Below are 19,039 nucleotides of genomic sequence, written 5' to 3' on the forward strand. Positions count from 1 at the left end.
TAGGAAAACAAAAATCTTGAAACCAGAATATGAATGATTAAAGTATTAAAAATGTAAAAATGTAAAATAAATGTTATAAATCTAGTATTTTGTTTCCTTAAACTCTGTAAAAAGCCAGCATTTTTATTTTTATTATTTTCATGCCAGTGACACTATAGTTTCTTAGAAGTCGCACTGATCACCAATATTTGCCATGGATTTGCTGAGTAGTAACACTAACTGTAACCATGGTATTTTGTCAGAAATGTGGTATATTCATATTAAATGTAAATATATTCAAATAGTAATGTATAATGTATTAAATGTATTAGAGGAGTGATGAATATATATGGCATTTTTATTTTTTGCATTTATATTTATACTAAATGTGCTTAGGTTTCTGTTCCTCATTACAAATACCATAGTTTATAAAACAATAGTTTTTTTTTGCTACACACCCTATACTAACACATGACCAGATCTCAGTCAGTGGGAACAAAATCACAACCCACAGAAATCCTGTTCTCTAACCAGAAGGATGTACACACATGAACAAACACGGTTTGTGTTGCCTGTTCAAAAACCAAAAGCTGTGGAAGTTCTTAATATACTCTCATAACAAGATAAACCAGAACACAAGACCAGAACAGTTAAAAATAAAACCGCAACATCATAATGCATTAATCTCCTAATTAAATGTTCTGTCCTACCACGAGTCCTGCATTCTTGACAGCCAGAGGCAATCCGAGCAGTCCCGTCCCAATATTTCCTTTTAGTAAATGAATTATGGTCTGAAAAAAACTGAACAAAATAAAACAATTAAAATAGGTCAATGAACATAAAAGTTTTAATAGGCGAAGATCACAGTGCTTACGAGGATCCTGTTCTTCCTCCGATCCGTTCATATTCTGTCTGCCGTGGGGACCCAGGTGAGCGGATGGGCTCATCTTCAGTGGGGCTCTCGTTTCTTCCAGAAAAATCTGGGCCTAGGACCAACACACAGATATAGCTTTCATATGATATTAAACAGTGAATAGAAAAAAACACATACACCACTGTTCAAAAGTTTGGCGTTGGCAAGATTTTTTTTAAAGTCTCTTATGACTGCCTATTTATTTGATAAAAAAAACATTAAAAGCAGTAATAATTTGTGAAATATTATTACCATTTAAAATAACCGTTTTCAGTTTTAATACATTTTGAAATGTAATTTATTCCTTTGATGGCAAAGCTGTATTTTCAGCATCATTACTCCAGTCTTCAATGTCACATGATCCTTCAGAAATCATTCGACTATGATTATTTGACATTTCTTATTATCATCAATATTGAAAGCAGATGTAGGCTACTGCTTAATCTTTTTGTGGAAACCGCGACACACTGTTTTTGAGGAACCTTTAATGAATAGAAAGCTCAAAACTTTTGTAACATTATAAATGTCTTTACAGTCACTTTTGATCAATTTATTGCATCCTTACAAAATAAAAGTATTCATTTCTTTACAAAAACAGTCTTACTGACTTCAAACTTTTTGAACAGTAGTGTATGTTTGTTCATTCATTTATAACATCATCTTTCACTATAAGCTTAGCCAAGAAAAACAGTCACAAACAGTGTTCCATATCGCAAAGGAAATTGGTTTACCATTTTGATAGTTGATATCAGAGGCCATGTTTGCTTTGGTAGGGTGTAATTTGCCACTGATAGCTTCACTGATCAAAAGCTTCCCTGCGGAGACGCTGCATCTACAGGCACTGTGATCGCAGACAAATGAACAGAGTTAAAAGCCCTCCTAGAACACACGCATGACGCACACAGTGCCCTTTCTGTGTCATCTCTTGGGGCTGAAAACAATATGAGGATTTTAAACATGCAAAATGACTATGCAATTAACATTAGTCATATCTGACACTTTAATGTAGCGGTGAGAATTTCACACAGAAGCTCAAATGAACTACTGCATCATTCCCAGCCACAATCTATATTATTATGCATGTCGAGAAAATGATGAGGAAAGAATTATTAATGCGTTGTCTAATTGTCAGATATCAAAATGATTCAACCTCCACTGCAAATCGGGTTCATTGGCAAAATGTACAGACTTTCAGCTGTTTGCAATGAACCAATCAAACAAAAGTAATTGAAATGGCTCAACACAACAGATGTGTTTTTGGTGCATGGTTTTCCAAATTCATCTGAAAAGGCAACTTTTAATGTTTCAACCCCTTCATTTCAAGCATATTTAGTACTTAGTAGAACAACCTTTTGTTGTTATGACCTGCTGCAAACGAGATTTATAACCAGACACCAGCTTCTGGCAGTGTTTCTGAGGAATCTTAGCCCATTCTTCATGAGCAATGGCCTCCGGTTCAGTAATATTCTTGGGTTTACGTGCTGCAACTGCTTTCTTTAAATCCCACCAGAGATCTTCTATGGGGTTCATGTCAGGTGACTGTGATGTCACGTGTAGAATCTTCCAGGACTTCTTCTGCAACCAAGTCTTGGTGGAATTTGAGGTATGCTTGGGATCATTGTCCTGTTGGAAGGGCCAATGACGCGCAAGCTTCAGCTTCCTCACTGATGGAATGATGTTTTCTCTCCTAGGATTTCCTGATACTTCAATGAATCCATCTTGCCTTCCACACGCTGCAGGTTTCCAGTGCCAGAGGATGCAAAGCAGCCCCAGAGCATCACCGAGCCACTACCATGCTTAACTGTAGACAGTGTTCTTTTCAGCATATGCTTCATTCTTCTTCCTCCAGACATACCTCTGATCTATAGGGCGGAAAAGTTTCAGTTTTGTTTCATCGCTCCACAGAACAGAATCCCAAAAATGTCAGTGGCTTATTTATATGATTTTGGGCAAATTGGAGCAGACTTTTCTTGTTCTTTTGGGTCCGTAGTTAGAAACCGCATGTGTTTAGTATGTGCTTTACTGTGCAAGCTGAAACCTCAGTGTCTGTTGCCACCAAGTCTTGCTTCAGGTCTTTTGCAGCCACTCAAGGGTTTTTCTGAACCTGCCTTCTCAGAAATCTGGTTGCAGCCGTTGATAGCTTCCTTTTCTGTCCTGTCCAGATAGTGTAACCACTGTTCCTTTAACTTTGAACTTGCAAAGTATGCTTCCAACGGTGTCTCTAGGAACATTTAGTGCCTTTGCTATCTTTTTGTATCCTGTTCCTTGTTTATGAAGGGCGATGATATCTTCTCTTAACTTTTTGGACCATTCTTTTGACTTTTGCCATATTTCTAACATGCAGTCAAACGTGATACTCAACAAACCTATAGCCAGTTCAGAGATTTTGTGTGTTCTAGCTCAAACACACCTGGTGCAACTAATGAAGCCCTTGATTAGTTGCATCAGGTGTGCTTGAGACAACACCCGTTTAGCACATTTGTGCTGTTGTGAGGGATTCCATTCAGGGGGTTGAATAATTTTGAGACTGCAGAAGACATTAAAAGTTGCATTTTCAGGTAACACTTGAAACATTTGTTGTGTTGAGCTATGTCAATTACTTTTGTTTGATTTGTTCATTGCAAACAGCTGAAAGTCTGTAAATTTAGCAAATAAGCCTGATTTGCAATGGGGGTTGAATAATTTTGATTACAACTGTAGCACATAAAAGTGCTCTCTCTCCATTTTAAATAGGCTCTATATATTTTTCTTCTTCTCCCTCTCTATATAGAGCCTACTTAAATATCAGAAGAAATATCTTCTGACCCCATCAAAAGACCATGTAATGAAGATATTAATATCATGAGTGTGAAATACACCAGTTGTTTATGTCAGAAAGATGTCACAACTATTTGAAACGGTTCCAAACCACATATGTGAAAATATCTGAGACAAATTCAGCAAACTCATTCAGTCACGCAGTAAAACCTGTAACTGAAATGATTAAACCACAAATGATAGACTCATAAAGCTCTTTTGCTACAGCTAACAGAGCATGAAAACCACACATATGATAATGCAAAGCAGCTCTGTTCAGTGCTAACACACATCTAAAGTCAATGTTTGACTTTGGAGTGGCCATGCTTTGCCTTAATTAAACACAGTTCCCATTGACCCGGTCTCGGTATGTAAAAGTCAAATCAATATAAAAACAGATCAATGGAACAATAAAAGACTTTAATGGCCATGAATTTCACTTGTTATTGAAGTAAATTTAATAGACAGGTTACATAAAAAAGATGCTCTAAATACAAGTCTTAATCAACAAAGTAAATCTAAGGGAACAACTTATAGCCACAGTTTTAGGATGTGAAAAGCAATACAAACATCAAGAAACCAAGTTCCTCTTATTCTGTACTCCTGTAACAACTGACAGTCCAAAATTTCTGAATTTTTCTGTCAAAGACATTGACATAGACTTGCAAAGTTGTATTAGTAATTATGGTAATACTTTACAACGCCGTCCCATTAGTAAAATGCATTAGCTAATAGCCACCATGAACTAAGAATGAGTAATATATTTTTCAAAGCATTTATTAATCTTTGTCAATGTTAGTTAGTAAAATTTAATTGTTCATTGTTAGTTCACAATACATTACCTAATATTACAAATAAATATTTTGATCATAAAAATTTGTATTAGTAAATGTTATGATTAAAATGGACTAATATGAATAATAAAATGTTGTAGAAGTATTGTTAATTCATGTTAACTAACATAGTTAACTAATGACACCCTAATTGCAAAATGTCATATAACTAGGTCAATGTAATATAGCATAACGGTAACACTTTACAATAAGGTTCATTAACATTAGTTAACTACCTTAGTTAACATTATCTAAGAATGAACAAGACTTCTACAGCATTTATTGATCTTAGTTTATATTAATTTCAACATTTATTAATACATTATTAAAATCAAAGGTTGTATTTGTTAATATTAGTTAATGCACTGTGAACTAACATGAACAAACAATGAACAGCTGTATTTATTAACATTAACAAAGGTTAATAAATACTGTAACAAAATTGCTCATTATAAGTTAATGTTAGTTAATACATTAACTAAATGTCAACAAATGAAGCTTATTGTAAAGTGTTACCAGCATATCAGTATTATATTCTACTAGGAAATAGCACTAGGAAATACTAGGAAGCACTCAATCTTGAAGAGTATTTTCATTTAATGTCTCCCTTTGAGCGTTCACGACAGTAATCTGTAGTAATAAAGTGTAATGCTTTCAAAAATAGCCAGTAATGTCCTGAAGTTCCCGACAGCCTTCAGCTATCAATGCTGTCAACAACTGAAGGTCTTGTCTCCTGTTTATGCTAATGTATAGCTAACATTACATACATGAGATGACAGACATGGACTTACCGTAAGCACAGCTGAATGATATACACCTACTATATGAAGCTCATAAAGTCCATATCTGAACCCGGATATGCTATCAGCACAGACGCGAACAGATGAGCAGACATGATCTGATCCGAATCTGCTGTCCGAATTGTGATGCTATCCGCTGAGATCTGATTCTGCGGCGACGCGACGCCCGCGTCCTCCCACTGATGCTGCTGTCACATGACCATCAACACGTGTCAGTCAGCTGATTTCACTTCTGTCTTTACAGTCCAAAACCAAAAAACATAACTAATGTTTCTGTTTTGAAAATTAAAGAGTTTAACTAATTGTATCCACATCCCATGTTGCGCCTTTGGCGAAATTAAAACGAACGTAAATTATGTTGAAACAATCACATTCGGTATATTTAGCAATCTTTTTTCTTCTTTTTTTTTCTTCTTTATTTTCTTCTTTTATTTATTTATGTATTTGTTTGCTTGATTGTTTTATTATTATTATTATTATTATCCCTGCAGAGGGAGTGTCGAGAAAAAGGGATCATGTAAAATTATTTATTCTACGTTTTTAAAACGCTTGCACATTATATGAAAAGTAACTCGTTTCCTCGTAACCGTAACACAAACGTGATATCTATTATAGAAGAGTCTCTCGCAACATGCGCACTTTGAGTGGATATATGTACGTTTAGTTGGTGTTTCAAATGAACGCTTTTGGTCAAAAATATTAGTAATTTACTGATAAGCCCTAAACTAAACAGCACGTCATCATCTGTGCAGCAACAGTCCCAGCAAAAGCGAGACTTTTGAGCTGGTAGAGAGACAATCGGATCGATCATGACGGTAATTTCACATTTAATCAGAAAATTGAACTCACAAAGATCAGTTTATTTTGCTGCCAGATATCTGCATATCGTAAATCACTTCTTTTTTTTTTAAGATAACTTCGCAGACACTTAGCTTTGTAGCTAGCTTGTGATCCTATCTTAGAATTTAATCAAATATGTTTTCTTCTATCACGGACAGACTCACGAGTTTTTTGTTGACATGACATGTGAGGGATGCTCTGGTGCAGTAACTCGAGTGCTTAAAAAACTGGGTAGGCATTTACATATTTCATATTTCAAACAGTCTCCTGCTGTAAGTCATTTTAACCGTGTGTATTAATCTATCAAAGCTATTTAAACTAGCCTAGATGTTTGTGAAAGTGAAACTACATTGTTTAAAAACATCCTAAATGTAGCTTAATTTCATTTTTTTCTTCTTCTTTTTTTAATTTGATGTGCCTTTTCATGTGGGGACATTGTCCCTTTAAGTCTTTGTCATAGTTCATAGTTCAGTTGTGTTTTTTAGCAGATGTCAAGTTTGACATTGATCTCCCCAATAAGAAGGTCTTCATTGAGTCAGACAAAGACACAGATGTTCTTCTGGAAACACTGAAAAAGACTGGGAAAACGGTTACCTACATCGGTCCAAAATGAAATATTATACATTAAAAAAAAAACTACAAGGTGAGAAGCAGCTGTCATTAATTGCAAAGTAATACTGATTGTAGTACTTTCTCATGATGGTGATTTTGCAACACAGAAATATTGCAGTTGAGATTACCTAAAGTGGATGTGTGTTCAACTCTATTTTGATTCGTTGAACCATGTTTTAATAGGTCAGAATCATGCGGCTTTGAAGATTATAAAGTGGGACCGTTCATCAAATCCTCGCGTATCTTCGGGACCACTGAAGGAAATCTGTTCAGCAGAGCATCATGAAGTGCAGATATAAGGCAGATTTTCTTTTTGTCAATTATAATAATGTTGAAATCTAACCGTTTACAGTGTGATTGTTTTCATGCCACACTTGTCTGCTTGGAATTAATGTAGGTCTCCAGATGATAATTCAAATAAAGATTCCTGTATTTACCTGGAGGAAAACAAAACTTTGTGAATGTTTGGTGTTTGTTTAAAGCTAGTATAATTGAGAAGGAGATTCCCCCTTCTATGTAAAGCGCTTTGAGAAAGCGCTATATAAATGTACCAAATTATTATTCATTATTTTACTTTTATAGTTCTTATTAATATTTCGAATTAGTTTTGAATTTTATATTTTCATTTTAACCCTAAAACTGGCAACGTGTACCACAGGATACATATTATTTAGTCTCTTGTAAGAGGCACGAGAAATCATTTTTCATCCAGTGCTGTTGTCGATATCATAGTTGAGTCTGTTTGGAGTATGTGGGTCACATGACTTGGTTCAAATTTTCTGTGCTCAGTTTGACAAGCCAACATAGTGCTGGACATTCTGACTTTGTATAAAGTAGGCATATATTAATCTGACTTAAACAAAATATATATACACCTGCTAATATTAATTGTGAACATTGTCTTAAAATGTTGAAATAGAAAAAAATAAGTATTATGTTGATCATGCTGTTATTTACCGCATTTTGAAAAACACACCTGAAAAGTCTAACTTAAGTCTTTATGGTTACTTAGAAAATGATCATACAAAAGTCGTATCATAAATCCCATTATATGATTGATTAAGGATGGAGCTAATGCTTGCAGGACAGCGGACATCAAGGGCTAGAGTTTCCCACATCTGAGGTTGAAGACGAAACAGCAGTGAACAAATATAAGAAATGTATATGCCTCAATTTTAGGACACTTAGACATGTCATACATGCAGCATATTACATATTTTTTTGCATCAAACAAATCACAGAAACATTGATGACTCTGGCCTTTTTTAAATACCCTTATAGGGCAACGTATCCTTGGAGATTCAACTCATAAAATCTAAACTATATCAAATATTTTAAAAATTCTATTGGATATGTTTTACTGAAGTCCAGATGATATTAAAAGTGACACAACTCCTTAAAGAGATCGTTCACCCAAAAAACATTGTCATCATTTACTCACCCTAATGTTGTTCCAAACATGTATGGGTTTCTTATGTTGAGCACAGAAGAAAATGCTTTAAAGAATGTTGGTAATCAAACAGTTATTGGAACCCATTGACTTCCACAGTATTTTTTTCCCATTATGGAAGTCAATGGCTACCGTCAACTGGTTACCAACATTTTTCAAAATATCTTATTTTGTGTCCAACAGAAGAGAGAAACTCATACAGGTTTGGAACCACCTAAGGTAAGTGGTGAGTAAGTAATGACAACATTTTGGGGTGAACTATCCCTTTAAGGCACCTAATGAAGTAATATATATATATATATTGGTTACAGTACAAAATCACATCTTTATATTTGTGAAGCAAATGGACTTCTGTCAGTATGCTTACATTTTTAACTGGCCTCGGCACCAGTAGGGGGCAATGTTACCCTTTCAATAAAACAAATCCATTTGCAGGCAGCATTTTTTAAATTGAGTGTCTGAATGTTTTTTCACCTCAATAACCCCCTTGGTGGACTGAGAGATGTATACATTAATGTATTTACATTATTTATTATGAATGGTTTGTCAGGTTAGTTTACATAATACATGTTATTGTGAAGAGAAATTTAAACTTTGAATTCTTGCTTTTCTTGAGGATTGGTTGAAGTTACAAAAATTTGTTTAAGATTCGTTGCAGACCCCCTGTTAAAGATCTCTGTTAAATGTAAACTGAATCTACATCACATAAGTTAAACATTTACTATATTCTGTTGGATTGCAGTTTTGTTCTCATTCTCATGATACATTAGAGCTCTATACTGCCCTATTGATGAAGGCAAAAGCCCACGAACAAGGAAAATGTTTATGCCATTTTTGAATGCAAAAAGACCCAAAGCCATTCGTTTTAGTTGATGTTGGCAAGTCATACATGTCCTACCATCACTGAAAAGGTGGTACAACTAATTTGAAATAAATACAGCTTGCGTTTTAGGGACACTGTTTAAGATGTTCCCAGGAAACCAAAACTCCTAAGGATGGCTCCATAGGGAGGTATTCTACAGAAGTACAAGGGTCACAATCTCAAGAGAGTAACAAAGAAATGCCATACAAGCTGTTTCACAAAATGCAGTTAAACAGAGTCATCAAGCTCCGGCTGTAGGAATGTATTACAATCAGCAGCTCAAGGGACAAAGTCTCATTTTAATACAAATGACTGTGCACACTGCATGTAGGCTACTTTAGAAATGGGTGTTTGCTGAATACCAATAAGTCTATAGCACATTTTTGTACTTTAGAAATAGGTGTTTGCTGGATACCAATGTCTATAGCACATTTTTGTGTATTATCAGCTGTGTCAGGTGTGTGGAATACAGATCCACAAAATATAAGTGAGTGTAGCATTGTTCTCATTGATGTAGAACATGTTCTTGCCCGAAAAGAATCTGAAAGAGTGAATCAGCGACTTGCTTTTTTCCATTGTTCAAGCTGGTTTATAAGGGTGTAGCCTATGAAAGCAGAGGAGATGTTGACAGGCATTGCAGCTGTACTAAACCAGGGCTGTCAGCAGGGGCAAACAACTGTATACTGTATATCTATGAATATATATTTATTTACTGATGAAACAATACCATGTAACTCCAGAAATAGATCCCAGTCTGGACAGAATACAGCAGTGTTGTAAGCCTATTCACACTCAACAACTAACCAAAAGACAAGAGTAAGACTGTCTTCAGCCATAAGCTTCCCTGGTTTTACGTGAATAGAGATGGAAACTCGCTCACACTACTGTGCTGTCCACACAATTGATCTTTTGTTTTGTGGAATGGCAGGATTGAAAAGAGAAAATGCAAGGAATGCTCAACCATCCAGGCCAGAAGCTTTCTTCACAACTGTAACGTGCCAAAAAGATCTGCATGTTTCCCGCCGGCTGGATAAAGCAGAGAATGGCAAAGAAACCCATAGGTATACAACAAGGATACAAGTAGCTTATGCATTAATGACTTTATTCCTTCACTTTTTTTTTTTCTTTGCATGACAAATGAAGTGACAGTTCTCAGACAGCCTTAAATGATGGATGAAAGTCAGCTGTACCTTAGAAGTTTCTTTTTGCCATCAAACGTTTTTTTCCAAATAAAAATCACCAGACACAATATAAGGGCTTCATGCTCACTAGAAGTAAACAGTCCCAGCCTCCTCCTTTTCATTTCTCTTCCCTTTTTTCCATTTCCTCGCCAACTTTGTGAACAACACTTCTCTCACTGCAGCTCATTTGTAATCAATTCATTTTATAATTACATTCCTACAGTCGCTTATTCCGTTATAATCCCCACAAGGAGCATTCGATACCAAAGACATTTAAAACATTTGACAGCGCCGATGACAAGAACATTAAGAGTAGAAATATGATCTCATAAAAATGTCCTTTTGTTGCCACATCAGCAGCTTTCTTCTGAAATCTGAATCATATCAATAATCCATAGAGTCTATGCAGAATGGGCAGCTGCAAACCTGTCCTAATTTACACGTGGACTATATCAATGAAGTTAATCGGGGTTTTTTTGCACACAGCAAAGAATCCTATTGTTTTGTTTTTCTGTAAAAATACCAAACAGCCTTACAAGATAATATTCACTGAAACTCTTGCCTCCACCAGCTCTTAAATTATTTGGAATGATAAATAAATAATTAATGAATTAATATAATTAAATCAATCAATTGATAATAATAAAAATAATAACTTGACAGGCTCACTATGGGAACAACATGAGGGTGAATAAATATTTTTTCATTTTATTATGGAAGATTGTTTCCGCCATGGAATAATAATTAAAAAAGGTAATAGTGACTTTTTCTTACAAGTGTGAGTTGATATCTCTCAATTCTGACTTTATAACTCGCAATTGCGAGATTCCAAAATATAGAAACCCACAGTTCCCAAAAAAAAGGCAGAATTGCAAGTTTATATCTCGTAATTCGTTTTTACGAGAAATAAAAACGTTTTTGTCAGAATAGTGAGCTATAAACTGCACGAAAATAGTCCGAATTGTGACCAATTAAAACAAGCTTCCCTATTTTCAAGTAGGCTACTAGCGCTTTAAGAAATCTTACAATGATCATTTTGTCATGTTTCATTGAGATATTTTTTTCTGCCGGCTTATGCATAAACCTAAGTACATTATTATTTCATTTCTTATTTTCTGTCTTCTTTTATCTTTCTTTTTTTTTTTCTTGAAAAGCTGTATTTCTTCTATTATATATGTTTGCAGTAAGTTTGTTAAGATGGAGAAGTCTGCACACTGATTGAGGGTGTGCTTTTGTTACCTCGATCAGAGTACATGATTACACTTGTCCCATCCTGCATGGCATCTCACTCTAGTCATATCCTGTAGGCTCAATATTTTGAAAAAAGGAAGGATTTATTTTCAATGTCGTGACATTTATCAGTAGATTTTATCCTTTGCACATATTTGACTGTTTCCAAAAGTACCAAAGGGAAAAAATTTAAATATTCTAGATTGTAGTTATTTGACACTGGATTTGACCAGGACTCAGTCAGTCCTGAACTGCATCTTGTGATACAGTAGTTGTTCATTTTTGTTAACTGTTAATGAGTTGTTAACAGGAAAGCCCTGTTTGAGCCTGTAACCAAGCAGCTGTGTCTGACACTTGATTTGTGTGTGTGTGTGTGTGTGTGTGTGTGTGTGTGTGTGTGTGTGTGTGTGTGTGTGTGTTTTATATTTAAGTGAACCAAATCACATTATTAATTTCATTAATCATAAAAAAAAAAAAAAATCCTCTTGCAAAAGATGTAGGAATAGGTTTAAGCACTGTACTTAAAATAGGGTAGGTAATAAAAAGTGTCTGAGAGGCTAGCAGAAATTAGCTAGATTTAAAGCATAAGATTCCACCCTTCCTTCAGAGCGTATCCAAAGCCATGCCTCCTTCAAAACACATGAACACACGCGAACAGCAGGAAGCAAACAAAAGCGTCACGAGTTAAACTACCTCATGTCTCAAATATATGGAACTCAATAATGAACATAAAAAACTTAAAGAGCACTGACCACCTTACTGCTGCGGGTTCATTTTGGTGTTGTAGCTATTGAAAGGTATAAATTTGAGTCACAAACCGCTTCGAGCATAACGTGGATTCGTATGGTTCAGGAGGAGCTGTAAAAGGCGGTTGCTGTTTCGGTTGCGGTGCTCGGTGACTGGCGTCTGTCTAACTCATAGCATGAAACACACTGATGATGTGTGATGTCTGCGCGAGCAGGTGCGCGGAGGTATGGAAATACATACGCTGACAGGCAGGAAGGACATTGTATCATTGCAATCGGACTGAATGCAATGATTTGACGAATATGTTATGGTCCTACACCTTCCACAGATGATATATAAATACATTTAGACCACTTAACTTAGTGATTGCAATCAGGATCTGAAGAGACTTTCAACCAGCTTAACAAAAACTGTTTCTGGAACAAATCACCTATCCTGCCTTTAATACAAGCTATTTCTCACTTCATTTGTTTTGTGCACTAAACTGAGCCTTGATAAGCATTGCAGTTTAAACTGGTGTCTGATACTGTATCACCACACTATGAAAATATTGAAGATGTGGTGCTGTTGTGTAGATGAGCATTTGAACTGACTGAAAATATAGGCTATGTTAGTTTATTTTCTATAGGCTAGTCTGTCTAAAGAATCTAACAGAAATGATGAATCTGGTCACCTGAGGACATTCAGGCATTAGCAGTGGCCTTAGATGTTGCATTTAACTCAACTTTCAAAGGCTAAAATCTTTCCAGTGAGTTATTGATTTTGAATTACAATAAATGTGACTTGGCTAGCAGTTTTGTAAAAGTACATGTTTTACTCATAATTTAGCAGTTCTCCTGAAGGTGTTAAATGGGTTATGACATGAGAAATCAAATTTGCCTTTATGTTTTGACATATAAGAGGTTTCTGTACCAATAAATCATCCTGCAAGTTTCATAGCTTAAATCACCCTCCTCATTATAAACAAAGCATTTAATAATCAAGCTCGAAAAACAGCTTGTTTTGATATTCAGTGACCTGTGACGTCACACGGGCAAATACATTTGCATATGACTGCCTCCAGATCAAGACATTGACCAATAGTTATACGTCATCACACCATAGGCCCCGCCCACTGGCATTCAGTCGCTTAATGTCTGACATTTGCTTGCACTGCATGTGAGCATCGCGTCAAAAGCACATAGAACCCATTTTAATCACTGACGCTGCTACACTGGATACAGTAGATGTGTGTTCAGTTTCTGACATACTCCACACTCTTAAGTCTGTCGACAACAGGACAAATGGAAGAGTGAAAGAACGTTCGCTTTGACGCATCCATAATCACCCCGTTTGTGTCTCTGTACAGACTTCAGAAGGATTCCAGCATCAGAAACAAGAGGATGGTTTATTTTAGTGGCGTCCTGATTCCTGAATCGTTTTGGAGGATTAACCCTTTCGCGCGTCGGCTGGTGCTGAGCCAGAGACAGGCGTGCTCAGCGCTGTCATATATCACAACTTTTCAGTGTTTTCAACCACATAATGTTTATTTTAGGTTTCAGACATATAAATTCACATAAGTACTAAAAAAACAATACATTTAGATTTTGTAAAATACACACTGATGTCTATGGAAGAGGAAATAATAATCCTTTCCATTATAATTAGACACGTTTTATTCATATCAGATACACATTGTGTAAGTAACTTTAAAGTTTACTCTATTCTTCTCCCAGTTCACCAGCCACTTACTTTAATGTATTTCGGGAGAAGTGGATGAATTCACGTGTTGTAAATCCAACAGATCCGATTCTCTGAACTGCGTCTGCGGCACAATCTAACATGGCGGCGCCCATCGCGCATATAGCTCAACTAATGCGATCGTTATAAAGGTGTTTAAACAACAAAACACCTCCACTTGCATATATTTGACAATCGGAATATCAGATATTTCATGCTATAGCTAACAAATTTGTGAATCTTTTTAATAAAAAAGGAAATAATAGCAGATCATCATTCATTCAGCGCTGTTGTTGCTGCGGTGTGTCACGTGACAAGCAATGATGCGTCACCATGGAAACCATAAAGTGACACGTTCTAAATAATGGTCGCCTTGAAAAACTCATGCTGGGGGCTCAGCCAGAATATTTTACATTTACGTGTGAAAGGGTTAAATGTTTGTTCGGAGCATTTTGTTTTGTAAATGAGGCACAATGTAATGGAAAGTTGGTAAAGAAACTTTTGGTGACAGATGAAGTAGCCAAGTGTATCTGACAGCAGCTGCATCACAAACCGCAAGTAAATGGTTTCATAATGCTTTGTCTGTAAGGTTTTTTTTATATGGATAATTTTTTCAAAACACTTACTCAAGTGCAATAGTGGGTGGACGTTGATACTGTTTCCTATGCAGTGACGTTAGCCAATCATAACAATGGCCATTTACTGACAAGCCTTAAAGGAGCCGCCCCTTAAAAACTGATCATTTCAGACAGAGGGTTACAAATTATTGTTTTTCTGCATATATATATTTGTTTTGTTGAGCAAACTTTATTAACGTTATAAGTGAACCTCAAGGAACAAATTCAAATAATAAAAATAAAATAAAATCCATGTCATGACCCTTTGATCTAAATCAAACAGTGTAAGTAGTATTTAATTTCTATTTTAAATATACTGTGGGGTTCAAAATGTTTGAGTTTTACATATTTTATGTTTTTAAAATTTCCAAAAGGTTCAAACAACTTTTTTCTTTCAAGTTTAAAATAGAATCCTAGATTTGGACCCTGTAGAGCTAAACTTGCTTGACATTTCTCTTTGAGTCTCATATTATGAAAAATGACATCTGCATATAAAAATCACCCAAACTCAGTTTAAGTACAACCTGAACATAATCACTGGGCTTCATCTAGTCTTGACTGTACACGTCACCAGGTCACCTCCAGCAGCGGATCAGGATTCAGGAACAATCCCACAACGCTGCATTCTGATCTAGTCAGACACTCTAGGGAATCATAACATTCTAACTATTCTGTCCATTTGCTCCATCTGTCAGTTTACCATTATTGTCTTCCTGAATCGACAGCCAGATGTTTTCTCTCCATGTCTATCTGTCCAAGTCATCTTTGTAATAAAGGAAATAAGGAATACAGAGGAAGCTCCATTGTATTTTGTCTAGTGCATTGCTCCCATCTGTTTCTCCACGCTTTCAGAGTTCTCACCATAACACGGTTTTCTTTAATACCTCAGCATCTTTTTACTGTCAGATGAGATGGCCACTTTATGGCCACAGATTACATCTAATCCTACACTGCAAAGGATTTGCAGCATCATTGACAGTGTTGTTAGATCCATGGCTTAATCTGCATCTAGCATACCTTACAGTTTATGGAGATTAATACTGTCTGTTCACTGCAGATGCAGCACAAAGAAATTAGAATTGCCGCAATAATTTTATTAATGTTTTAAATTAAATGTTATAAAAAACATGACAATAAATAAAAATGATTAAAAAAATAAATACTTGATTTCACAATATTAACCAATAATGTTTTAAATTAAATGTTATAAAAACATGACAATAAATAAAAATGATTAAAAAAATAAATACTTGATTTCACAATATTGACCAATAATGTTTTAAATTAAATAATAAAAGAACATGATATTAAATAAATTAATTAATAAATACTTGATTTCCCCAAATTTATGTTTAAAAACAAAACAAAAACATGACAATAAATAAATGAATTCACAATATTGATCGTTGCCCACTGATGTTCTAAAATAAATAATAAAACACATTAAATAAATAAATACTTTATATTGCAGTATTGACCGTCATCCATTAATATTTTAAAGGGGTCATGACATGTTTTTTTTTGTTGTTGTTTTTTATTATTTTAATATTTTCCTTGAGGGGTTTTCGACCTTTAATTATTTCAACAATAATTTTCAACCTTCATTCTGACCCTCTATCTGAAATGATCAGTTTTTAAGGGGCAGCTTCTTTAAGGCTTGTCCGTAAACATCACTGCATAGGAAACTATGTGTGCTTCTTTCCTGTAGCTCAGTGGTAAGAGCATTGCGTTAACAACGCAAGGTTGTGGGTTCGATCCTAGGGGATTACACATACCTATGTATAAATGTACAACGTATTCTCATCCTTGGGCGTCATAATACTGACGCTTTTGACATTTCGTCTATCGCACCCTTTAGCGTCAATATGAGACGCACAGAGCTTTGTTCGGTTATGGGTAGGTTTAGGTCTAGTGTAGGGATAGGGTTAGACCGCTAGGAGGCGCCTTCTGGCCCATTTCTATCTGCGTCTCATATTGACGCTAAAGGGTGCCATGTGCGTTCGATGTAGACGAAATGTCAAAAGCGTCAATATATGACGCCTTGGGATGAGAACGGGCTGAAATGTATAGGATAACGCAATGTAAGTCGCTTTGGATAAAAGCGTCTGCCAAAATGCATAAATGTCAGCCATTAAGCTACTGAACTCCAGTGGGCGGGGCCTATGGTGCGATGATGTGTAACTATTGGTCGATGTCTTGCTATGGAGGCAGACATATGCAAATGTGTTTGCCCATGTGACGTCACAGATCCCGCAATATCAAAACGAGCTGCATATGTCAAAAGATCAAGGCAAATTTGATTTCTCACGTCATGACAATTTTAAACAAACAAACAAACAAATAAGCTTAGCAATAAATGAGCAATTCCCATTGTGTCCTTGAGCACTGGGCCTGTACTCAAAGTCTACAACTGTTCAAGCTGGATTCAGAGCCTGCACTATGATATTATGCACCTGGATCACATAAATAAAAGAGTGTGTGGCATGTGGTAGTAGTTTGCACAGTAGCCACACTACCAAATTACAGAGCAGCTCTTGAGACAATGAGATGGTTCACTGTGAAAAGACACGTTCGATTTGTGTGGGCTCCTTTCAGTTGACGTAATGACAAGGAGAGATTTCTCTCGCCAAACACATTCTGTCATTGTATTTCCCATCGCAACTTTTTTTGGAGGATGAAAATGAATTGCTTTACTGACATTATAAGTTATACAATATGTCGATCTCTAAATAGTATTTCAGATTTATCAGCAATGCCACCTGAACCTGCTCTATAAATCATGATTTATTCACACATCCTGTTATATGTACAGTAAACTAATTTGTTATGATATACTCCCGTCCAGTGTTGATATTATTCGCTGGTCCCGTTGGCCAGAGTTTACCTAAAGTCTAAACAGGAACTAGGATGAAAAGGGACCTTATTCCTTAAAGGATGGGAATCTTTGAAGAGCCTGTGGAACTTTATTGAGGAAATGGTGGTCGAAATCCCACCGTCTGGTGTGTAATTCAGAATCGAGCTATTTTCAGTCCGGCCCCAAGAGAGGTATTTCCCGTAAATGATCCAAAAGACGGGCTCTTTCCAAATAAATCAAGGGCCAGCATTTGTGATGCAACATTTTGACAACACATTATTGCTTGGTAGTACATTATAATTTTATATATATATATGTGTGTGTGTGTGGGTTTTATTTTTACTGACCCCCCACCCCCACCCCCACCTCCCTCTTTATAATAGAAATGTGTCAGTTGCTGTTCTAAATCTCAGGGAGTCTGTGACCCTTTGCGATCTTGTTAGATCATCTCACAGACAGCGCCACGTCTGCAGTGGATAGAATAATTACACCTCCTCCGTGGCCTGCTTTCAGTGTCTGCAGAGGCCAGAATGGAAAATGCCACGTTGCAGAGAAACTATTTTTTTCCAGCGTTGTCTCATCCAGATGTTTCTCTCCTAACTGCTCTGTACACTCAGAAAGTACAGACATTAGCAATCTATAGCAGAGTGAACCTCTTTGACTGTGAATTTACGGCGGATGTCTGATGGGTGGAATGAAACGGTAGGCGTGATTAGTTTAGTCTGGTGGTCAGGACACACAGAACTAAGAGACAGTACAGTGGGATGGGCCCCTGGAATTTCAGACTGGATTTTTTTTTTTTTTTGATTCAAACATTTGACACTCTCTCTAAAAAAAAAATCTGTGATGCCAATCTGAAATACTGTCTGGCAATCTGGCTACAGTCAGCCACTAAAGATGATCTGCGCACCATTATATGGGATGTGTATGTAAAAATCACTTCTGAGAGAAGTTTCTATAGACCAGGTCTCTCTGGGCGGATGAAGCATTTTTACATAAGAATCTTACATCAAATATTGTGTCAAAGAATCAACAGATTTAAAAAATGATTAATTTGATCATTCCATCACATAAAACAGATAAAATGTTCTATAGGACTATTTACAGTATCCTGGGTCATTTTAAAGTATAGCTTACGTTGTTGATAGAAATTATATTGGTTCATTATATATTATAGGCATTTTATGTTATGTTTAAAAAAATAAATAAAAATTAATGCATGCATTTTTATTATGGAAATGTACATGGGTGGTCCAAAGTTTGTAAGCTAATATGATTTTTTATGTTTTTGAAAGAAGTCTCTTATGCTCAACAAGGCTGCATTTAAATTTGATTGAAAAATACAGTAAAAATGTAAAAATATTATGACAATTGAAAATTACTTTTTTCTATTTTAATATATTTTATAATGTAATTTATCCCTGTGATGCAAAGCTGAATTTTCAGCATCATTACTCCAGTCTTCAGTGTCTCATGATCCTTCAGAAATCATTCTAATAATAGAATGGGGGGTATCTTTTTAGTTTTAACAAAAGAATAAAAGGTACATCCAAGCAGACAATCCCAAAGAGTTTGCACTGTTATTCAGTTTCTGTTGCTCATTCTC

The 19,039-nt window shown here is 35.8% G+C and overlaps 2 protein-coding genes across 2 annotated transcripts in view; one reads left to right on the top strand and one right to left on the bottom strand.

The window, feature by feature from the left end:
- Positions 1-5,501, bottom strand: part of slc36a1 (solute carrier family 36 member 1) — a 42,364-nt gene extending 36,863 nt beyond the window's left edge. Inside the window, exons 1-4 of the mRNA XM_082177289.1 lie at positions 5,313-5,501; positions 1,624-1,733; positions 854-965; positions 690-780 (exon numbers count right to left, since the gene is read on the bottom strand). Of these exons, the coding sequence (XP_082033415.1) occupies positions 690-780; positions 854-965; positions 1,624-1,651 (231 nt within the window). The 5' untranslated portion in view covers positions 1,652-1,733; positions 5,313-5,501. The remainder of the gene's footprint in view (positions 1-689; positions 781-853; positions 966-1,623; positions 1,734-5,312) is intronic.
- Positions 5,502-5,977: 476 nt separating this feature from the next.
- atox1 (antioxidant 1 copper chaperone) lies at positions 5,978-7,226 on the top strand. The gene is made up of 4 exons (XM_082177320.1): positions 5,978-6,136; positions 6,320-6,392; positions 6,650-6,804; positions 6,957-7,226. Exons 1-3 carry the CDS (start codon positions 6,131-6,133, stop codon positions 6,772-6,774), a joined length of 204 nt encoding a protein of 67 aa, XP_082033446.1. The 5' UTR covers positions 5,978-6,130; the 3' UTR covers positions 6,775-6,804; positions 6,957-7,226.
- The last annotated feature ends 11,813 nt before the right edge of the window (positions 7,227-19,039 follow it).

Source organism: Leuciscus leuciscus, assembly GCF_965113295.1.
Source record: "Leuciscus leuciscus genome assembly, chromosome: 8".
In the NCBI taxonomy this organism is placed as follows: domain Eukaryota; kingdom Metazoa; phylum Chordata; class Actinopteri; order Cypriniformes; family Leuciscidae; genus Leuciscus; species Leuciscus leuciscus.